Here is a 20587-nt window from a genome sequence, read left to right as displayed (position 1 = left end):
CAAAAGACATAGAGTGGTTATTATTAAATGGAAGGATGAGTCACAGGTTTTCTTTAGAGAAGTTAATAATGAATTATTGGAGGTAGTATTTTTGTGTTTCCAAAGGCAACTTTGTCATCTTGCATGTAAGTGTTTATGAGAATAAACAAAAAGATTAATATGAAGACAGTTACAACTTATGTAATCTTCTAAATATAGCTTGAGTAATGTAATCAATTATAGAAAAGGAAGAAGCAAAGAAATTATAAAAGGACTTATTAGACCTTCCAAATTAAGTCAACATATACTCAATTCAAATGTGATCATAGTATTGATAGATAAGAGATATTGAAAAAATATGATTAAAAACTAAACAAAATGTGGAGGTGGATCCAATATGGTGGAGAGGACACACACATCTTCCTAAACTCTCCTTTTCCCTCAATCTAAATTTTAACGAAATTCAGCCTCAGAATTAGAGCTTGACTGTCAGAATCCACAAATATTGGGAGTACAACACATTACCAATCAAAGATAATCTCGAAATTTGCCAGAAAAGGTCAGTTTTTGCTATGGCTTGGGAAGGCTGGGTCAGGTGCAGTGAGAGTATGGGAAACAGCTCATACTGAGCAGACTTGAGGGGGGCAGGGTGTAGTCTCTGCTGGTGGAAAATCTGGGGGGAAAAGTTTACCACAGTGTGATCTACTTTGCTCTGGCAGCAAGCTAGTAGATCAGCAGAGAAGCTATAAACACAGGGGGTAAAGACTGTAACCCCCAAACGCTAGACTCTCTTGGGACTTGGTCACACCCACCCAACATCCCAGTGACTCAGTATGATCCAAGCGCAGCCCCAGTAGTTGGTCCCAGCACAGTCCTAGTAGCTGCCTTTCCACTGCTGTTGATTTCAGCACAACTGCTAATCCAAGCGCAGCCAGTGGGTGCTGTCCCACTGCATACTTCCTGTTGTCTGTAGAGGTGGCTTAGAAATACCCTACTGCCTCCAACAAACAAACTGTAGTTTTTGTTTTTTCAAAAAGAGTAAAAAAGCAAAGCAGGCTCTAACTATTGATAGCTTTTATATGGAAAGAGAGCAGACTTCAAACCCTGAGGAGACTAAAAGCAGTTTCTATATCCAAAGGTAGATATGATCTGGTCCCATCACACAAGGCTCTCATAAAAGAAAGTAAAAAGGATCTTAAAAGAGAGCTAGAAGAAAAATGGGGAAAGGAAAGGAAAGCTTTGTAAGAGGGTCAGGATAAGTCATGTTACTCATTAAAAGATAGAGTGAATAAAAAAACCAACTCCTTGAAAAACAGAATTTGTGAACTGGAAAAAGAAAATAATTCTTTAAAAAAAATTGGCAAAATGTAAAAAATTCTATAGAACAAAATAACTCATTTAAAAACTCAACAAATACAAAAAGAAATTTTAAAAAGTAAATGAAGAAAATAATTCATTAAAAATTAGACTTGAGCAAATGGAAATGAATGACTCAAGGAGACATCAAGAATTAGTCAAGCAAAATCCAAAAAAATGAAAAAAATAGAGAAAAAATGTTAACTACCTACTTGGGAAAACAACAGACCTGGAAAATAGATAATTTAAGAATTATTGGATTCACTGAAAACCATGATGGAAAAAAGAGCCTAGACACTATTTTTCAGGAAATCATCAAACTGCCCAGATATTATAAAAACAGAAGGCAAAATAGACATTGAAAGATTCATCGATCACCTACTGAAAGAGATCTCAAAATTAAAACTTTAAGAAATATTGCAAGTAAATTCCAGAATTATCAGATGAAGAAAAAAAAAAACAATTCAAATACCGAGGATCACTCAGGATTTAGTAGCATCCTCATCAAAGGATCAAAGGGCCTGGAATCTGATATTCCAAAAGGCAAAAGAACTTGGTATGCAACCAAGAATAACTTACCCAGCCAAACTGAGCATTTTCTTCCAGGGAAGATGGACATTCAGTGAAATAGGTGAATTCCATTTATTCCTAATGAAAAAAAAAACAAAAAAAAACAGAGCTAAACAAAAAGTTTGATCTCCAGATATAGGACTCAAGAGAAGCACAAAAAGGTAAAAAGAACTCTTAAGAATTGTATTTCTATTATGGGTGTACTCTTTATGTACATGTATAATTTGGTTTTACTCTTATAACATAAAAAAGGAACTAGAAAAAGGGAAAAGTGGAGATAAAAAGAGGGAAACTACATTTCACTAAGAGGCAAAGGAAACCAACTGTATCTGAGGGAATGAAGGGAGGGGGATGTACATAGTGTGAATCTTACTCTCATCAAATTTGGCTCAAAGAGAAAATATTAGACATATTTGGCTTAAATAGAAACTTCTCCCAGTGGGAGGAGAAATGTAATTTTTCTGGTTTGGTTTTCTTGGGGTCTCTGGAGCAGCCTTCCTTTCAGTTCAGTAATCATCACATGAGTAGCCAGGAGTTAAAGTCCAAATCCTTTATTATCTCTTTCAAAGTCTTGTCTCCTTTCCTGGGGCCTGGTTAGCTTTCTGAGAGCTTTCTTTCTCTATTCTTGGTTCTGAGAGCTCGAGCTCCCGCCTGTCTTTTCTGCCCTCTGAATCTCTTCTAATGAATCCTGGCTGAGGCTCTTGGCTTATATACTCTACACTGTGTATAAACCAATTATTATATCACTAGGAAAGCATTATTTGTTGTAAGATTAAATCAATCATACTGAATCATGATAAACTAAATAACCATTGGCTTTATCAATTCCACTGACTTAGCACCTTGTAAGAACCCTTTGTTTCAAGTTCAGAGTTCTGGCCCATAACTGGAAAAGCAAAAAGGGAAGGGTTAGGGTAAATAGAAGGGAATACAGAAATAGAAAAGAAAAGGTTTAAGAAAAGGGAGGTACTTCAAAGGGGAGGGAGGGATTCTAAAGAGGGAGGGCTGCGTGAGGCAAGTGGTACTCATAAGTCTAATATTGTGGAGGGGGTTAAGGGAGAAAGGAGAAAGAAAAGCATAATTTGGGGATAAGATGGCAGGCAATACAGAATTAGAAATTTTAACTGTAAATAGGAATGAGGTAAACTCCCCCATAAAGCGGAGACTGATAGCAGACTGGATTAAAAGCCAGAAACAATATGTTGTTCACAGGAAACACATTTAAAGCAGGGTAATACATACAGAAAAATATAAAAGGCTGGAGCAGAATCTACTATGCTTCAGGTGAAGTAAAAAAAGCAGGGATAGCTATCCTGATCTCAGATCAAGCAAAAGCAAAAATTGATCTAATTAAAAGAGATAAGGAAGGGCACTATATCTTGCTAAAGAGTAGCATAGATAATGAAGCAATAACAATATTAAACATATATGCACCAAGTGTTGTATCATCTAAATTCCTAAAGAAGTTTAGAGAGCTGCAAGAAGAAATAGACAGCAAAACTAGTGGGAGATCTCAACCTTGCACTCTCAGAACTAGATAAATCAAACCACAAAATAAATAAGAAAGATGTTATAGAACACTAGAAAAGTTAGGTATGATAGATTTTAGGAGAAAACTGAATGGAGACAAAATGGAGTACACTTTCTTCTCAGCAGTTCATGGAACCTATACAAAAATTGACCATATATTAGGACTTAAAGACCTCAAATTCAAATGCAGAAAGGTAGAAATAGTGAATGTATCCTTTTCAGATCATGGTGCAAGGAAAATTACATTCAATAAAAAGCCAGGGGAAAATAGACCAAAAATAATTGGAAACTAAATAATCTCATCCTAAAGAATGATTGGGTGAACAGTAAATCATAGATTATTACCCAAGAGAATGACAGTAGTGACATGTCATAAAAAGTGTGTGGAATGCAGCCAAGGTGGTAATAAGGGTAAATTTTATATCTCTAGAGGCTTACTTGTTGTATAAAATAAAGAGAAAATCAGTGAATTAGGCTTACAATTAAAAATAGCTAGAAAAAGAGCAAATTAAAACTCCCAAACACTAAACTTGAAATTCTAAAAGTAAAAGGAGAGATTAATAAAATTGAAAGTAAAATAACTATTGAATTAATAAATAAAATTAAGAGTTGGTTTTATGAAAAAACCAACAAAATAGATAAATCCTTGGCAAATTTGATTAGGAAAAGGAAAGAGGAAAATCAAATTGTTAGTCATAAGAATGAAAGAAATTTCCATTAATGAAGAGGAAATTAGAGCAATTAAGAGTTACTTTGCCCAACTTTATGCCAATAAACTTGATAACTTAAATAAAATGGATGAATACCTTCAAAAATATAGATTACCCAGATTAACAGAGGAAGAAATAAATTGGCTAAACAGTCCCATCTTAGAAAAAGGAATACAACAATCTATTAATCAACTCCTTAAGAAAAAATCCCTAGGACCAGATATAATTACATCATTCATTACACTATACTGAATATGTGTGAACTAGAGAACTATTACATCACCATACTAAGTATGTATGTGAACTTAGAGAATCATCATCTCATCAATTCTGATGTAACTGAGTTATACTTGTTTCAAGTATACTTCTCCAGAGTTCCATCCCTCTACATCTTCCTCATAAGATTGTGATGAAAATCACAGGCTATACGGTACATAAACCATTTAGTAAACTTTTAAGTGCTACATAAAATTCTATGCTGTTACCTCTTTTCCTATTACCAATTGCAACCTGTTACTCCTATACCTCCATTCATTTGGAGGAGGCATCCCTTATTGTTAAAGAGCACGCCTAAGTTGAAGGGGCACTCCAAGAGCCCCCACAGCTGTGAATCAAACACTTGAAGGAATAGCAAATCAGCCTTTACTGAAGCAGATATTGCTTGTGGATTAGGGATGAAATAAATTGGAGGCAAGAAGAAAGAGAGAATGCAACTGCCTCTCAGTCTCCTTGTATTGTGATCATCTCACATGAAAGGATCTGTTCCTTTCAAAGTCCAATTCTTTTTGTAAGCAAAATAACTGTCTGGACATGTATACATATATTGCATTTAATTTATACTTTAACATATTTAACATGTATTGATCAACCTACCATCTGGGGGAGGAGGTGGGGGGAAGGAGGGGAAAAATTAGAACAAAAGGTTTGGTAATTGTCAATGCTGTAAAATTGCCTATGCATATCTAGTAAATAAAAAGCCATAATAAAAAAAAAAAGAAAGGATCTGTTCTGCTGATCAGAATTAGATCCCCAGCAGGTTGCTCCTATAACAAATGGCACTTGAACAATGACACAAGAAATACAAGAAACAAAGAAGCAGTAGTGCTCGAGACCTGTTTGTGAATAGGATTCTCCCAGGAAAGTTCCTTCAGTAACCCTTGGGATAGGAAAGGGAGAAGAGACCCAGAAAAACTTTTTTCAGTCCGGATAATTAAATGGGGCAATACATTTTTAAAGGGCCAAGCCAGGAGACTGATGAGAGACTTATGAAAAATGACTGTTTTGACTACAGTCCTCTTCTCCATTTGTCAGAAAGTTTGCCTCCATGATATCTCACAAGATTCAACACTTGCTATAGTATCTCAACCTGCAACCATCCAGATGATCGGATGAAAAGACTTTGATAGTGCTGTTTGCATTTCTCATTATGCAGACTCAGATAACAGCTGCTTCACAATATTGGACAAACTTACTGACTGTGCTGTTGGGGGAAAAATAATGATGTTCCCATAAAACAAAAAATCAGGGAATTGTTAAGGACCATACCTTAGTTTGAAGAGGCAAGTAGATTATCCCAAAGCCCCCACAGCTGTGTATCATAGCACACTTGAAGGAATTGAAAATTAGCCTTTGCTGATGCAGATGTTGCTTGTGAATTAGGAATGAAATAAATCAGAGACAAGAGGGAAGAGAAGAGAGGTCAGAGAATGTAACTGCCTCTCAGTCCTGTCCAGCTGGATTATAGTAAAAACAAAACCTCACACTCTGTCTCCACCCCTCAGCCCATTTGCCATAACCCTGCCGGCTGCATAAAACATCCTCAGCAGGCTGCATCTGGCCCGTGGGCTGTAGTTTGAGAATCCCTGATAAAGATCATCAATCAGTGCCATTAACATCTATTAGGATATTGTTGAGGGAGAACCTGGAAGGATATGGAAAACAACTTCATGTGCAGCTAACCTGTTTTCTCTCATCTTAATTTCTAGTGAGTTCTTCATTCCTGGCCTGGTAGATACACATATCCACGCGCCACAATATGCATTTGCTGGAAGTAATGTGGATCTCCCTCTCTTGGAGTGGTTAACCAAATATACATTTCCAACAGAAAACAAATTTAGCAATAAAGATTTTGCTGAAGAAGTCTATACCCGAGTGGTTGTGAGTATCATATATGCATTCTCTAGTCTATGATATTCAGTCAAAAGGAATAAACATTGGGGCCCAAAAAAGATCTTAGCAATCATTCAGCCTAATTTCTCTTGTTTTTACACATGAGGAAACTGAGGCCCAGAGAAACTTTCTTTGTTGATTCAAGTGCAAGGTGGAAGAGTCTGGGTTTGCTTGACTCCTAGCCTGATATTCTTTCTATGACACCCTAGTAGCTCCTATGGTTTGTGTCTACTTTACAGACCTTTCACGTGCACTTCTTTGAATTTCTCTTCTGGATATTTTTCAGCTCCATGTTCAATGGGAAAAAAAAAAAGCTAAAGAACAAGGACAGGACAATGTTTGGGAATAGCTAGTTAGATAGTTTTCCTGGTATGCAGGAACATAGAAAGGGGAATAATATGAAGAAGGATGGAGCCAGATTGTGGAGAAATTTAAGTGCTAAGCCAAGGAGTTTGCTTTATTCCATAGGTGTGAGTCTTTTCAGATTTTTTGAGCAATGCTGGGTACAGATCTCTCATTGTTAAGATTTTGTCATTGTTATTGCCTAGTCACTGTCAATCATGTCAAACTCTCAATGGCCCATTTGGAGGTATCTTTTGCAAAGATACTGGTACGGTTTTCCATTTCCTTTTCCATGTCATTTTATAGTTGAGGAAATTAAGGGGAAAAAGGTTAAGTAAGGCTTGCCTTGGGTCACACAGCTAGTAAGTATCTGGGGCTGGATTTGAATTCATCAAGATGATTCTTTTAATTCCAAACCCATTTTACTATATCACTTAGCTGCATTGTTTTAAGATTAGAGATAGATAAAGAGAAGAAGAAGGAGGGTGCTTGTGCCCTGGTCAAAAGGAAAATATGATAATCATCCATATTTTTAATTAAATTACTTTGCAGAAGCTTTTGTATCCTAGACAAATTATTTAAGAGCTCCCTTTAAGACATCTAAAGTGGCCCATTGGCTAAGATCATCACTTCTGTTTCTTGTTTGTTTTATAATTGGTTTCTGAATTTCTTTCCTGGCTTGTTTATGAAGCTGTCAATGGATCTGGATCTGTTGGCAGCTCATTTCCATAAGGCAAATAGGACTAACTAAAAACTATTACAGCTTTAAATGATTGGAAAATCCTCATTGATCATCTGGTCTCACCCCTTCAATTTATAGGTGAGGAAACTGACGTCCACGGTGGTTAAATGACATAGATTTAGAGCAGAAAGAGAACACAGATGACCCCTAGGCTAAAGACTCTTAACGTGGGACTAACAGTTTATGGACAGATTTCAGGAGATACATGAACTCTAAAAAGGGAAATAATAATCATTATTTTCACTGAGCTCTTAACATTTCCTTCAGTGATTTAAAAACATTATTCTGAGAAGAGGCCCATTAGGGTCTATCAGGCTGCTGAAAGAGTTCATGACACACAAAAAATTAAGTGCCCATTTTCAGCCAGCATGGATCCTGAGGTTTCATCCAGTTTCCAATTGATGAGCAGATTTCATCCAACAAGGAAATTAAGGCCCAGAGAGGTTGAGCACCTTGTCCAAATCCCACAAATTTTGGGATTTAAAGCCAGATCCATTAGAATTCACAGCATTCCCACTCATCCATAGTTAACCTCTCCTTTGTCCTAGACCACATAGCAAGTTAATGGCAAAACTAGAACTCTAATGCCAGAGACACTGAGACAAGATAGAGATTAGAAAGTTTTTAATATTTTATTTGAAAGGGAGAGAGTGTGCTAGAGGCATGCTGCCTCCAGGGCTGATGTCCAAAGCATCCAGCAACTAATGTGTGCTTCCCATGAAGTATATATATATGTATGTATGTATGTATGTATGTATGTATGTGGTTCAGCTACAGGGGTAGATCGAGGCAAGGGCGGAGTCAGAGCACTGAGAGAGGGAGGGACTGTCAGTCCAGGTCTGATGGGGGATGGGGGAGAAGCACTGGACATTCTTACAATTTGGGATCAAGAAGAACAGTGACAGGATAGAGAGTAGGACCATAAATTCTAACAAAGTGGGAGTTGAGGAGGTATTCAGCTTAGAGCCAGGAAGTCTGGACTCCCCCTTATCTTGAGTTTACACATTGACAATTTATAAATTTAGGGTAAGTAGCCCTGAGTTATATCAGTCTTCATGAACTGGAGGCGGGGTTTGCAACTAAAGGATTGAGGCAGAACAATTAAGGAGACTGAGGCAGGACCAATTAGGGAAACTGAGGCAGAACAACTTAAGGAAACTGAGGCAGGACAATTAAGGAAACTGAGGCAGGACAATAAAAGGGAACTGTGGTACAACAGAACCTTTTCTGTACAATTGATCAACTATGAACAAAGATAATATTCCCTCAGGTAAATCATTTGCTCACTAGATACATTTTGTGTGTCCCATTAGAAATGTTATAATTCCGATTTCTCTTCCTTAAATTCAATATAGTTTAGAAATTATTACCCAGCCCTCAATTTGAGATTCATTAGAAAGACATCTTACAAAATCAGAACTGTTGAGCTGTATAGGTGAAGGAAATAAATTAAAGAAGGAATTAGTACATAATTTCTCTACATTTGAAATTTGCAGAATATATTCTTGTTCCTGATTAAATTATACCTTCTAAGAAATCAGCTCCAAATAAAAATGACTGAAAATTAAAATATTAGAATTAAGCTTTTAGACCTTTCTATCATGTCGCTTTTGGGGGCACAAGTGAACCTTGGTTTTTATGATCTATTTTTAGAGGAGAACTCTGAAGAATGGTACAACCACAGCATGTTACTTTGGAACAATCCACACTGACTCATCCCTCCGCCTTGCTGATATTACAGGTGAGTAGTTCAGATTATGAGAAGGTGTGTCATATAGAAGCTGCCAGTTCGGACCAATTTTTGATATCTTCACCCAGGCTAGGATTTGTACATGAACAGTCCTAGATATAGTTCATTAAATTGAAGGCCTAGGGGAGTTTTGTTGTTGTTTTTTTTAAATAATATTTTTCTAATTATATATGTAAAAACAATTTTAAACGTTAATTTAAAAATATTTTGAGTTCCAAATGTCTCCTTCCTTCCTTTCTCCTCTCTGAGACAATAAGTAGTCTGATATTGGTTATGCATGTATACTCCCTTTGATTTTTTTTTTTAACCTTGATTTTATGTTTGTGGCTTTTGAGCCTAAAGATTATATACATCACTGAAATCAAATTTTCTTAGTTGAGAATTTTTAGAAGCATTTTTAATTGCCTCTTAGCAGCCACACCTTCATCAATAAACATTTATTGAATATCTGCAAAAAGACTTTTGCGGTTGAAATATCCTTCCCCTAAGACATCCTTCCTCCTGCTGATTGGGAGGACTAAGAGGACTCTTCAGGAAAAGGTAAGTAACAGTACAAAGTAGTAAAATACTGAATACTAAATACATTCAAATCAATTTGACTAACATTTACTAAGCTTCTGATGTACATAAGATATTATGCTGGGTAATAATCATCACTCTCGGTTACTTAACACTTTAGATTTGCCAAGGTTTTCATATATTATCACATTTGATACTCACAACAATCCTTTGTGGTAGGTATTTTCCCCAAGAAAATGGAGAAGGGAGAAGTTGAGTGATTTACTATCATCTAGATAGTAAATGCTAGAGACAGGATTCAAACTCAGATCTTACTTTAAATCTTTTAATACATTCCACATTCTGGATTAGTATTTCCTCCTCCAAGCAATCAGTCAATCAACAAATCTTAAGGGCTTACTATATCCCAAACACTTGGGCTAAGCATTAGAAATACAAAGAAAAAAGCAAAAAAATAGTCATTGTCTAAAAGAATTTCCCATTCTTTTTTTCCTCTATCTTTTTTCCCCTTAGTAGTATTTAATTTTCCAAATACATAGATAGTTTAACATTCATTTCTGTATAATTTTGTGTTCTAAAATTTTTCCCCTCTCTTCATTATCTTCTCTCCATGAAGACAGCAAGCACTCTGATATAGTTAAATGTTTGCTATCCTTTTAGTTTAGCAAGTTTCTTTTATGGTTTTTTAGCTTTTTATTTTCAAAATACATGGCAAGATAGTTTTGAACATTCACCCTTGCAATACCTTGTGTCCCAAAATTTTTTCTCACTCTTTACCCTATCCCTTCCCTTAGGTAGCAAGAAATCCAAATATAAATTAAATATATGCAATTCTTCTATACATATTCTCACATTTATCATGCTGCACAAGAAAAATCAGAAAAAGGGAAAAATGAGAAAGAAAACAATATGCAAACAAATAACATCAAAAAGAATGAAAATGCTATGTTGTGGTCCACACTCAATTCCCACAGTCCTCTCTCTAGATGTAGATAGCGCTTTCTATCACAAATCCATGGGAACTGGCCTGAATCACCTTACTGCTGAAAAGAATCATGCCCATCAGAATTGATCATCACATAATATTATTATTGTTGTATACAATGTTCTCTTGGCTCTACTCACTTCACTTTTTGCTCTCCTTTTAAACACAGTTCCATATTTGTCATGTTGTACAAGAAAAATCAGATCAAAAGAAAAATAAATCAACAAAAGGATCAACATATTATGCTTCAATCCACAGTCAGTCTCTATACTTCTCTCTCTGACTGTCACTGGCATTTCCTATCTTAAGTCATTTGGAATTGCCTCACTGTATTGTTGAGAAGAGCCAAGTTTATCATAATTGATCATCATGTAGTTTTGTTATTATTATGTATAATATTTTCCTGGTTCAACTCACTTCACTCAGCATCAGTTCATGTAGGTCTCTCCAGGCTTTTCTGAAATCATCCTGCTGGTCATTTATTACAGAACAATAATATTCCATAACATTCATAAACCACAATTTATTCAGCCAATCTCCAATTGATGGGCATCCACTCAGTTACTAGTTCCAGGCCACTACAAAGAGGGCTGCCACAAACATTTTGGCACATCCAGGTCCCTTTCCCCTCTTTAGTATTTCTTTGGGATATAAGCCCAGTCGTAACACTGCTGGATCAAAGGGTATGCACAGTTTGATAGCCCTTTGAGCATAGTTAGAAGGGCTTCTTCTTGTTCTAATGGAGGAGGCAATATGTGTAGAAAAAGTTACAAATGAGATATGGAATCAGTTGGAATATAAGCTTAAAGGAAGGCACAAACTGAGCTGTCTTAAAGGAAGTTACCAAGGAACTATTCTAGAAGGTAGAAATGAAAAATGAATATATTTCAGGCATAGGGGACAGTCAGTGCAAAAGACCAAAAAATCATAAGTTTAGAGTGGGAAGGGGACCTTAGAAACCATCTTATACAACGTCTTCATTTTATAGAAAAGGAAACAGATCCTGAGAGGTCAGGTGATTACATAGGATCTAGGTGAACTTTTGAACCTTTTGATTCCAACTCATCATCTTTTCCACTGCGCCATAGACCCAAACCATAGAGGAGAGACAGAGCATTATGTAGGAAGTTTGTGAGCTGGCTGGTGTCGTTAGACCAAAGAATGTGATTAATATGGGGGATTAATATATAAAAAGTCAAGAAAGATAATGGGGCACAGGTTTTGAGTTCATTCTTCTAATTGGCACTAGAATTAGTAGTAACAGAATTTCAGACTGTGCTTAAGGGCTATAAAACATACCCTTTGACCCAGCAGTGCCGTTACTAAGTCTGTATCCCAAGGAAATCTGAAAGGAGGGAAAAGGACTCTCATGTGCAAAAATGCTTTATAGCAGTTCTTTTTATGCTAACAAAGAATTGGAATATGAGTAGATGCCTATCAATTGGGAAATAGCTGAATAAGCTGTGGTATATGAAGATAATGGAATATGCTGAACAAGCTGATTTTAGAAAGGCCTGGAAAGATCTATATGAACTGATGCTGAGCAAAACAAGCAGAACCAGGAATACATCGTATACAATAACAGCAAGATTGCATGATGATCAACTATGAAAGACTTGGTTATTCTCAGTGATTAGTAATCCAAGACAATCCCAACAGACTTTGGATAGAAAATGCCATCTGCATCTAGAGGAAAAAATATGGAGATTGAATATAAATCAACACATGCTGTTCACTTCCTTTTTTCTGTTTTTTTTCCTCTCCTCTGGTTTTTTCCTTTTGTTCTGATTTTTCTCTCCTAATATGATTCACAAAGCAATGTGTATTAAAATTAATTAAAAAATAGAATTAGTAGGTCCAGATACTTAGCAAGTAGTTTTTGAGCAACTACACTTTCATGAGTCCCCATTAGTGTGCTTTCTCAAAATCTTATAACCAGTTAACATCTCCTCAATATCAATTAACCAGTATCAATTAGCTTTTACAAAAAGTACATTTGTTGAGAAGCGATAGCAAAAATCAAAATATAAGACCCTACCCTCTTCCAAAAAGGCCCCCCCCCAATCCAAGGAGGCATACTCTGCTTTTTACCCAGTCATTCAGTGCCTGGTGAGAGTAGACACATATTTGTGCTGAAACACAAATAGAGGAAATACGTGGTCAAAGTACATGTCTTGGTCTTTGGAGTTCTTTTCAGAGTTTCCAACAAATTCACTTTGATATAGATAGTTATGAGTTGTTTAATAGCTATATGACCCTGAGTCAGTCACTTAAGCACTCCAATCCCTAGTTTCCTTATCTGGAATAATACAGATATAGACTATCCCATAAGTCTTAAGGTTATTGATAAGTCTTCCAGTTATTAAGGTTTACAACTTCTTTAAAACTTTTGGAACACCATATATGCCATACAGGGTTGCATTCCAGATAGGAGTAATGTTGTGGGTAAAAGTGAGTGATATGTACAGGAAGCAACTTTGAACAGAGTTAAGAATAGGAGTATCATTAAGAGAAAACTGAAAGAGAGAATATTAGTAGGTTGGAGTCATATTTTAGAAGGCATAGAATGTCAAGCTATGAAACATTGGCTTTTATTCATCATTTACTGGGGAACCAGGGAATGGTTTTGAGCAGAAGAACAATCAATATTTTAAGAATTATAATCCAGCAGCAGCTTGTAAAAATGGTAAGAGACTTAAGATAGAGAGAGATAAATGACTCCCTATTGCCTCTAGTATAAAATATGAAGCCCTCAAACTGGCAATGTAGGCCCTTTCAGTCTGGCCTCCATGTATCTTCACTGTCTTCTTTCACGTTATTTCCCTTCCAACACTAATTGTTCTTTCAAATTCGTCTACTAACTGCTCCTTTATACAGGATAGTCCATATCCCACTCCTGTACTTTTGCCTAAAGTGGTCCTCCACACTTTGTAGAATCTTTAGCTTTCTTCAAAGCAGTTCCTTATAGTATTCTTATAAAAAGTGTTCCTTGTGGATCACTTCTTTTAGGAATATTTTCTTGATTTTCTTTTTTCTCTCTTTCCCTCTTCCCCTAAATATTAGCACTTTTCTCTTGGCCGGGTGATTTTCTTTCCAGGATATAGAATCTTGTATTTCAAAAATAGAGTTTTGCAAAAATGTAGTCATATACCCCTGATCTATCTCTCCTGCCCACCCAAAGTCGAACATAAGGAACATAAGGTAGGGATTGTTTCAGCTTTATTTTTGTATCCACAACAGCTGATATTATACCTTGCACATAATAAGCATTTGTTGTTTCTTGAAATTGAACTGACTCTAATATACTCATTTTTATAGAGTAAATGAATATTTACAAACTGATTTCCTTACATCTCATAAAAGTAGGAAGACTTTTACAAATAACAGAGGGATACTTTAAAATATATATACCTCTCTGTGTCTGTTTAGCTTTCCAAGTGAAATTAAAATTCCATCAAAATCATGAATACAGACTGAGTTATTTAACATCCTTCCTTTTTTTGTAACTGAATTTGCTATTGATAATTGACTAGCACTCTATATAAAAAGAAAGAAAAGGAAGAGTGAAAAAAAGTAAGGGAATAGATATAATAGTAAATTGAGAGGGGAAAAAAGAGAGATAATGTACTATACTGGGAAATTATGATAGAGTATGACTAACACTCCTCTTAGATGCTTTTCAGAGTAATAATTTGCTTATTACCTTTGGATAGATTAATTGGTACATTAAAATAACTTAATTTGCTTAATATTTCATAATTCATATAACACTTTTAAATTAATTATCTCATTTGTGCCTTACAATCACCCTATGAGATATGTGGTTCAGGTACTACCTTCGTTTTACAGATGAGAAAACTGAGGCCCAAAGGGAGAAATAACTTTCCTGAAGTCATAACAATAAGTGATAAATTTTAAGTCATGTTTTCTGACCTCCAAATTTCCATACTAAATTAGTTGAGATTGGGGCTAAATAATTTTCTCTAAACAGAAAATCTGAATTGGCTTTTTATTTTGTTCACATTTTGCAGATAAATTTGGGCAGAGAGCATTTGTGGGCAAAGTTTGCATGGATATGAATGACACTGTTCCAGAATACAAGGAAACCATGGAGGAGTCAATTAAAGAGACAGAAAGGTAAAATGCTGGTATATTTTGAGACAGAGAGCTTTTCAATTTCTATCTTAACCATCCAATATGCATGTGTGTGTTTATGCATATATACACATGTAATCTTGAGTATAAATACACACACTATGTAATATATATATATATGTATCTTTGTATATATATATATGCTTGTGTGTATATATTCATATAAAGTATATATATGTATGTGTGTGTATAAAAAATATAAGTATTATGAGGTGGTTCAGTAGATAGAGCACTGGGCCTAAAGTCAAAAACATCTAAGTTCAAATTTGATTTTATGACAATTAAAAAATTTCTGTTAGACCAAGTTTCTGGGTAAATTAAGATCAATTTTATTGACAACATCTGAAAAAGTCAGTCAAAAGAAACTTATTGTCCCCCAAGTAACCAAAAAACCAAACCTCTTGGATCTTTGATAGTTATAAAATCTTTTTAAAAAGGATTTCACTTGAAAGTGAAAATCAACTCTGATTGGTTAACAAGAGAATGCATATTATAATAGAAGGTGAGCTAATATTAAAATTAGAGTCTTGGAGTATGTGACCTATGTCCCCCAAATCTTGGTCAATAGAGACATCAATTTCCACATAATTTGTTAAAACAAGAGAGAATCAGCACTTCCTCTAGACTTATCTGAGCAAACAAAAGAGCACTTTTTTGCCCAAACTTAGAATTTCTTTTTCTGTGTGTTATCTTTAAGACAGTATTTTTATTTTCCACACTAATTGATTTTGGATAAAGAGGAGAAAAGGTGAAAACCTTGATCTTGATTTATAAATAGTTATTAAATTTCTTACAGCTTAGATATTTAACTAGCTATGTAACTCTGGGCAAGTCCCTTAAATTTGCTTTAATCCTTTAGAGAAGGAAATGACAAAGCATTCCAGTATCTTTGCCAAGAAAAATCCCTTAGCCAAAGTCCTTGGAGTCACCAAAAAAAAAAAAAAAAAAAATCAGACAATACCAACCACAATATGTATTGTAGTTGAGTTTTTTCTTATGAATTAAAAGGGTTGACACTCACCAATCTGGGTTCTTGAAGTCAGCGTTAATTATCTATTAAGAGTAATTAGTAAATGAGCAAGTATTTGTTTCAGCTGGAGGGGAGAGGGGATGGCAGATTGCAAGATGGTTGGCAATTTAACCTGAGCCTCACATAACAGATTTCTGATATGCACATTTTTAGGGCAGCATTTTTCAAAGTAAAAATGTGTAAAACAAAGAAAAAGTAAGATAGTTATCCATAAAACACAGATGGTTATATAAAAAGAATCATATATTTGTTAGAGAAAAATGTATATTTTTAGCTGCAAGAGATAGATAAGTTATTTTCTTGGTCTGTTTCTAAAGAGGAATTGGGGGAGGGGTGCAAGGAGGGAGATCTTTGTATTATACAACTGTAATTAAGAAACCCCAAATAATTGCAACTGAGTAATATTGTCACACTTTATGACAGATTGCATAACTTTCTGCTTTCTGATGACACTAGTATGCTTCATGGATTGCATAACAATCCCCTCAATATTTCTTTAATTTCAGTGCCCCAAGTAGAGAAAGTAATAGGTAACATCATAATTTCTTTGATGTATGAATCTCTTGGGTGAAGAAATACTCTTTGCCTAATTCAGGTCATAACTGTTTCTATAATTTTGAAGATTGCCTAGGACACTGAGAAATGAGTGACTTGTCCAGGGTTACATTGCCAGTATAAGTCAGAGGCAGATCTTCAACCTGTGTTTTGTGGGTGGGTGGGTATGTGGGTGTGGGCTGCCTCCCAAAAGGACTGTCACCACAATACATTGATGATTTGACAAGAGTATTCACATGTTTTTGTCTCAAAATGCATAGGAGTAACCCATATGAAGAATTCATTTGTGCTACAAGAGTCAAAAAATTTTCAATCCTTATCTAAAAATAATTCTTTTTTCAATTGTAGCAGATAAAACTAAGGATGGCTAGCTTCTAAATGTACCTAGAAAAGGGAAACATTGTAGAAGTTATTCTTATTACAGTAATTATGATTATTATTGTTATAATAAATAACATTTATAGAACACTTTAAATACTTTACAAATATTAACTCATTTAACCTTCACAACAATCCTAGGAAATAAGTACTATTATTTGCCCAGGGTCACAGAGTAAGTGAGTGTCTGGGGTCCCATTTGGTCTTTCTGACTTCAGGTCCAGCACTTTCGACTCCCTTCTTGAGTTGCTATGATCAAAAAAGTTTCATTATCTATTGATGAACTTTTCTGCCTTTAGAATTGGTCACGGGATGACAAGAATTTGGTTTATTTCTTGGTTTGTGAGCAAAATCTATCTCGCTTGCAAGGACATTCCAATAATCCTTGCAAACTGATAACCACTATATTATGATTTGGCATACGTGTAGAACTTTTTCAGCTATTATGCATGTGAATAGCATGTAGGTTGTGACCCAACGGCCTGCTATTATTTAATATTTTGACATGGAATATATATTCCGTGCTTGCAATACTTATATTATTCTTGAATTGAGTAAATACATTATATACTTATTGTTTTGACTTATTTGCTTGTGTTGTTTCTTGCCCTTCCATCCACCACCATTTAAGCTCTTGAAATCAGAAGTTTTATCTTTTTTATCCTAAGTACCCCAACTCCATGCTTTGCATGTACTAAGACACTTAATGGAATTGAAATTAATTAAATGTTGTGCATGTAAAGATGTTAAGTTGATTCCATTGTTTTCAATAGTGTTTTTAGTTATTTGGGATTTTCTTGGCAAAGATACTGTAGTTTTGCTATTTTCTTCTCCAGTTCACTTTACAGATAATAAAATTTAGGAAGGTAAGATTAAGTGATTTGTTCAGAGTCACATAGCTAGTAAGTGTCTCAGACCAAATTTGAACTCAAGAACATGAGTCTTCCTAACTCCAGGACTGGCACTATATCCACTGTGCCAGCTAGTGGCCCTTTGGAAATAGATATGAAAGTAGTAGCTACATATAGTGGCTTCAATTTACATGAATCTGAAGATGGCAACATCTTCAGTTGCTTCCTCTATAACTTACAGTAACTTGTCACCAATTGCTTTACCAGACACACGATTTCTTAACTCCACCAGTTTGTTTCCTCCCTTCACTAATTTTCTCTTCTCTAACTGCCTGCTGCAACTTGTCTCTGTGAAGAAATCCATTAGAAGTTGACTAATAGCTGTCCACTTGCTATGAATTGAAAATAGCCCTCTGACTTCCAAGTCTCAACACAAGATTAAATCTTTACTACCATATTATATGTGGAACATAATGTTTTTCAACATTCCAGAAATAGAGCTTAAAATACTAGAATGGATTTAGTTCTGTAGAAACACTCATGAATAGCCCAGCCCAAAGGAGGAAGAGCTTTTCTATGGATGTTAGAATGTATAATTATGTTTTCACTTGATTTTACTCAGCATGCTTTTGATTCAAAATGAAAAAGCATAGTAATTACCACTTGTATTTTTTTAATTATCAGTGATAAAATTGATGTGAGATTAGAGGGTTTTTGCATAAAAATTGTCATGTGGACCCATTATTATTTTAAAAGAAGGCTTACTTGTAGATTTTTGCTTTTCCTAATTTGCTGTTTGTTATTTTGCCATAGGTTTGTTGATGAAATGCTAAAAAAGGAAGTAAGTAATGCCATAAAACAGCAAACTTATGATTATGTCTCTGGTAATAAAACTAAAAACATTTCTTTAAATTGAGCTTTCTTAGATTATGCAGCATTGTCCTGGTTTTGCTCTTCATTAGTAGATTATTTGGGTCTAGCTTATTCTTAATGAATTATATTTAGTTGAAAAAAAAAAAAACCTAACAATTGGTTAGACCAGTGGTTTCTTTTCAGAATATATTTATCAGCCTGAATTTGGGAGGAGGGTCACTGAGTTCAGGGGTCTTAGTACCTTATAATTAATTCAGTAATGTCTGTAACTAGCCCTATGTTATAAATATATTTTGGAATCAAGGTTTGTAATTTAAAAAAAAAAAATCACTCCAACTCCATGTGACTGTAAAGTCAGCCCCCTTTCATTTTGAAGTAATAAACTTGGGTTTGTTTTCTTGGGCCAAGTCCTCATGTTTTCATATTAAATATCTTTTGGCTGTTTTCCAGTATACTAGGGTAAAGCCTATAGTGACACCGCGTTTTTCCCTTTCCTGCTCTGAGACTCTGATGCATAAACTTGGTGAGATAGCGAAGGACCACAAGCTACATGTTCAGGTGAGTATTTATGTTCTCACATCTAATAATAGTTGCCTGCTGTCTCTGGACTACACATCCTTGGATTAGTCCTTAATTTTTTCAGTGTCTCATAGAATCCTAGTAGTTTACAATTAGAAAACCAGTGATCATCTTATTTAACTCCCTCATCTCACATGAGGAAGCTGAAGTATTAACTAGACATTACTCCTGTCATAATCTTAAGATACTGCATAAATGTTCATTCTCATTATTATTGCACCTTCCACTAGTCTTTTTTTGGATTTGTTGATCTGTTGGGTGAATTATTAGCTTAAAACATGTGCCCATAATGCTCTTTTAGAAAAAGACATTTTCATAATCCATTAATGTGGCAGATCATAAGAGAGGTTGTTTAGTTATTTTCTTTGAAGATTTAGATTATTTTATTTCTTTCTTAGTTGTATTTTATATGACACTTTTCCAGAACACTCAGTCTTCTTTTAGGGGAAAACTCATTACCATTTGAAAAGCTTTTTTTTTCACCTTACAAAAATACATTTAAAAATCCTTTTGTTCCAAGTGTCTTTCTTATTTTAACAGCAGTAACCAAAAACAAAAGGCAAATCACCCTATGTCTCATTTTATCATTAAGTTGCTGAAATTTTGAAAAAGCCTATAGCTGTGGTAAAATATCAAGCCTTAATTATACAGTGTACTAAAATTTCTCTACGTAAGAGTAATTCAGGGGCAGCTAGGTGGCGCAGTGGATAGAGCACCAGCCCTGAATTCAGGAGGACCATAGTTCAAATCTGGCCTCAGATACTTAACACTTCCTGTGTGACCCTGGGCAAGTCATTTAACCCAAGCCTGGGGGGGGGGGGGAGAGAATAATTCAGTGGTACTACAAGAAAGAACAGGTAGAGCAGAGGTAGTATAAGAATTTTTGACCACTTTTATGGTAATTAAAAAAAAAAAATAAAGTCTGGCTTTCCTGAGTCTCATTAATTTTGACTATAATTTATATCCTACTTTTTGGTACATTTGAGCACTATAGTTTTTGTGAGCTAAATTACATGAATTGTCTGTCCAATTCTGTCAAGTTAATGAACTTCAAAGATCAAATCTTTACTATTATCTATGCCTACAGAAAGAATGCTGACCACCAAAACAGAGAAGAATGAATGATTAGCACCAATCTGTCAAAGGACAAATAAATAGTTTTGATTCTCTTTCTCTTTGGGACCTGTATTTACAATTTAATACTTAACATTGATGAAAATGTTAATTGATTCATTCACTCACTCATTATTTCATTGATACAACTGTACAAACTATAAATACCGATGATAAGGGGAATGATACAATGTCATTTTTGAAATTAAGTTGCTTAGTGGATTATTAGCCTATACACATACCACCATTGATTGCCCTGAGATTATTGTTATTTTAGTCTAGAGATTGCACGGCAATCTGCTAAGAAATGTGCAAGGGCCTACAGGAAAACAGAGAGTTGTGTAGATTGAAGTCAGGGAACTTATCACAAGTGAGCATGGCCTCTTTCCCCAGAAAAGACT

The 20587-nt window shown here is 35.1% G+C and overlaps 1 protein-coding gene across 2 annotated transcripts in view; it reads left to right on the top strand.

Annotated features, from left to right (window-relative positions):
- Positions 1–20587, top strand: part of GDA (guanine deaminase) — a 95327-nt gene that overhangs the window by 50517 nt on the left and 24223 nt on the right. For both annotated transcript variants that reach the window (XM_074280699.1, XM_074280698.1), the window contains exons 3-7: positions 6131–6302; positions 9052–9139; positions 14684–14789; positions 18435–18462; positions 18945–19052. In XM_074280699.1, the coding sequence (XP_074136800.1) occupies positions 6131–6302; positions 9052–9139; positions 14684–14789; positions 18435–18462; positions 18945–19052 (502 nt within the window). The remainder of the gene's footprint in view (positions 1–6130; positions 6303–9051; positions 9140–14683; positions 14790–18434; positions 18463–18944; positions 19053–20587) is intronic.

The sequence above is a fragment of the Sminthopsis crassicaudata genome, chromosome 1 (genome assembly GCF_048593235.1).
Source record: "Sminthopsis crassicaudata isolate SCR6 chromosome 1, ASM4859323v1, whole genome shotgun sequence".
Classification (NCBI taxonomy): Eukaryota; Metazoa; Chordata; class Mammalia; order Dasyuromorphia; family Dasyuridae; genus Sminthopsis; species Sminthopsis crassicaudata.
Note: the sequence above shows the minus strand (reverse complement) of the source record. Positions and strands in the feature narration are given on the sequence as shown.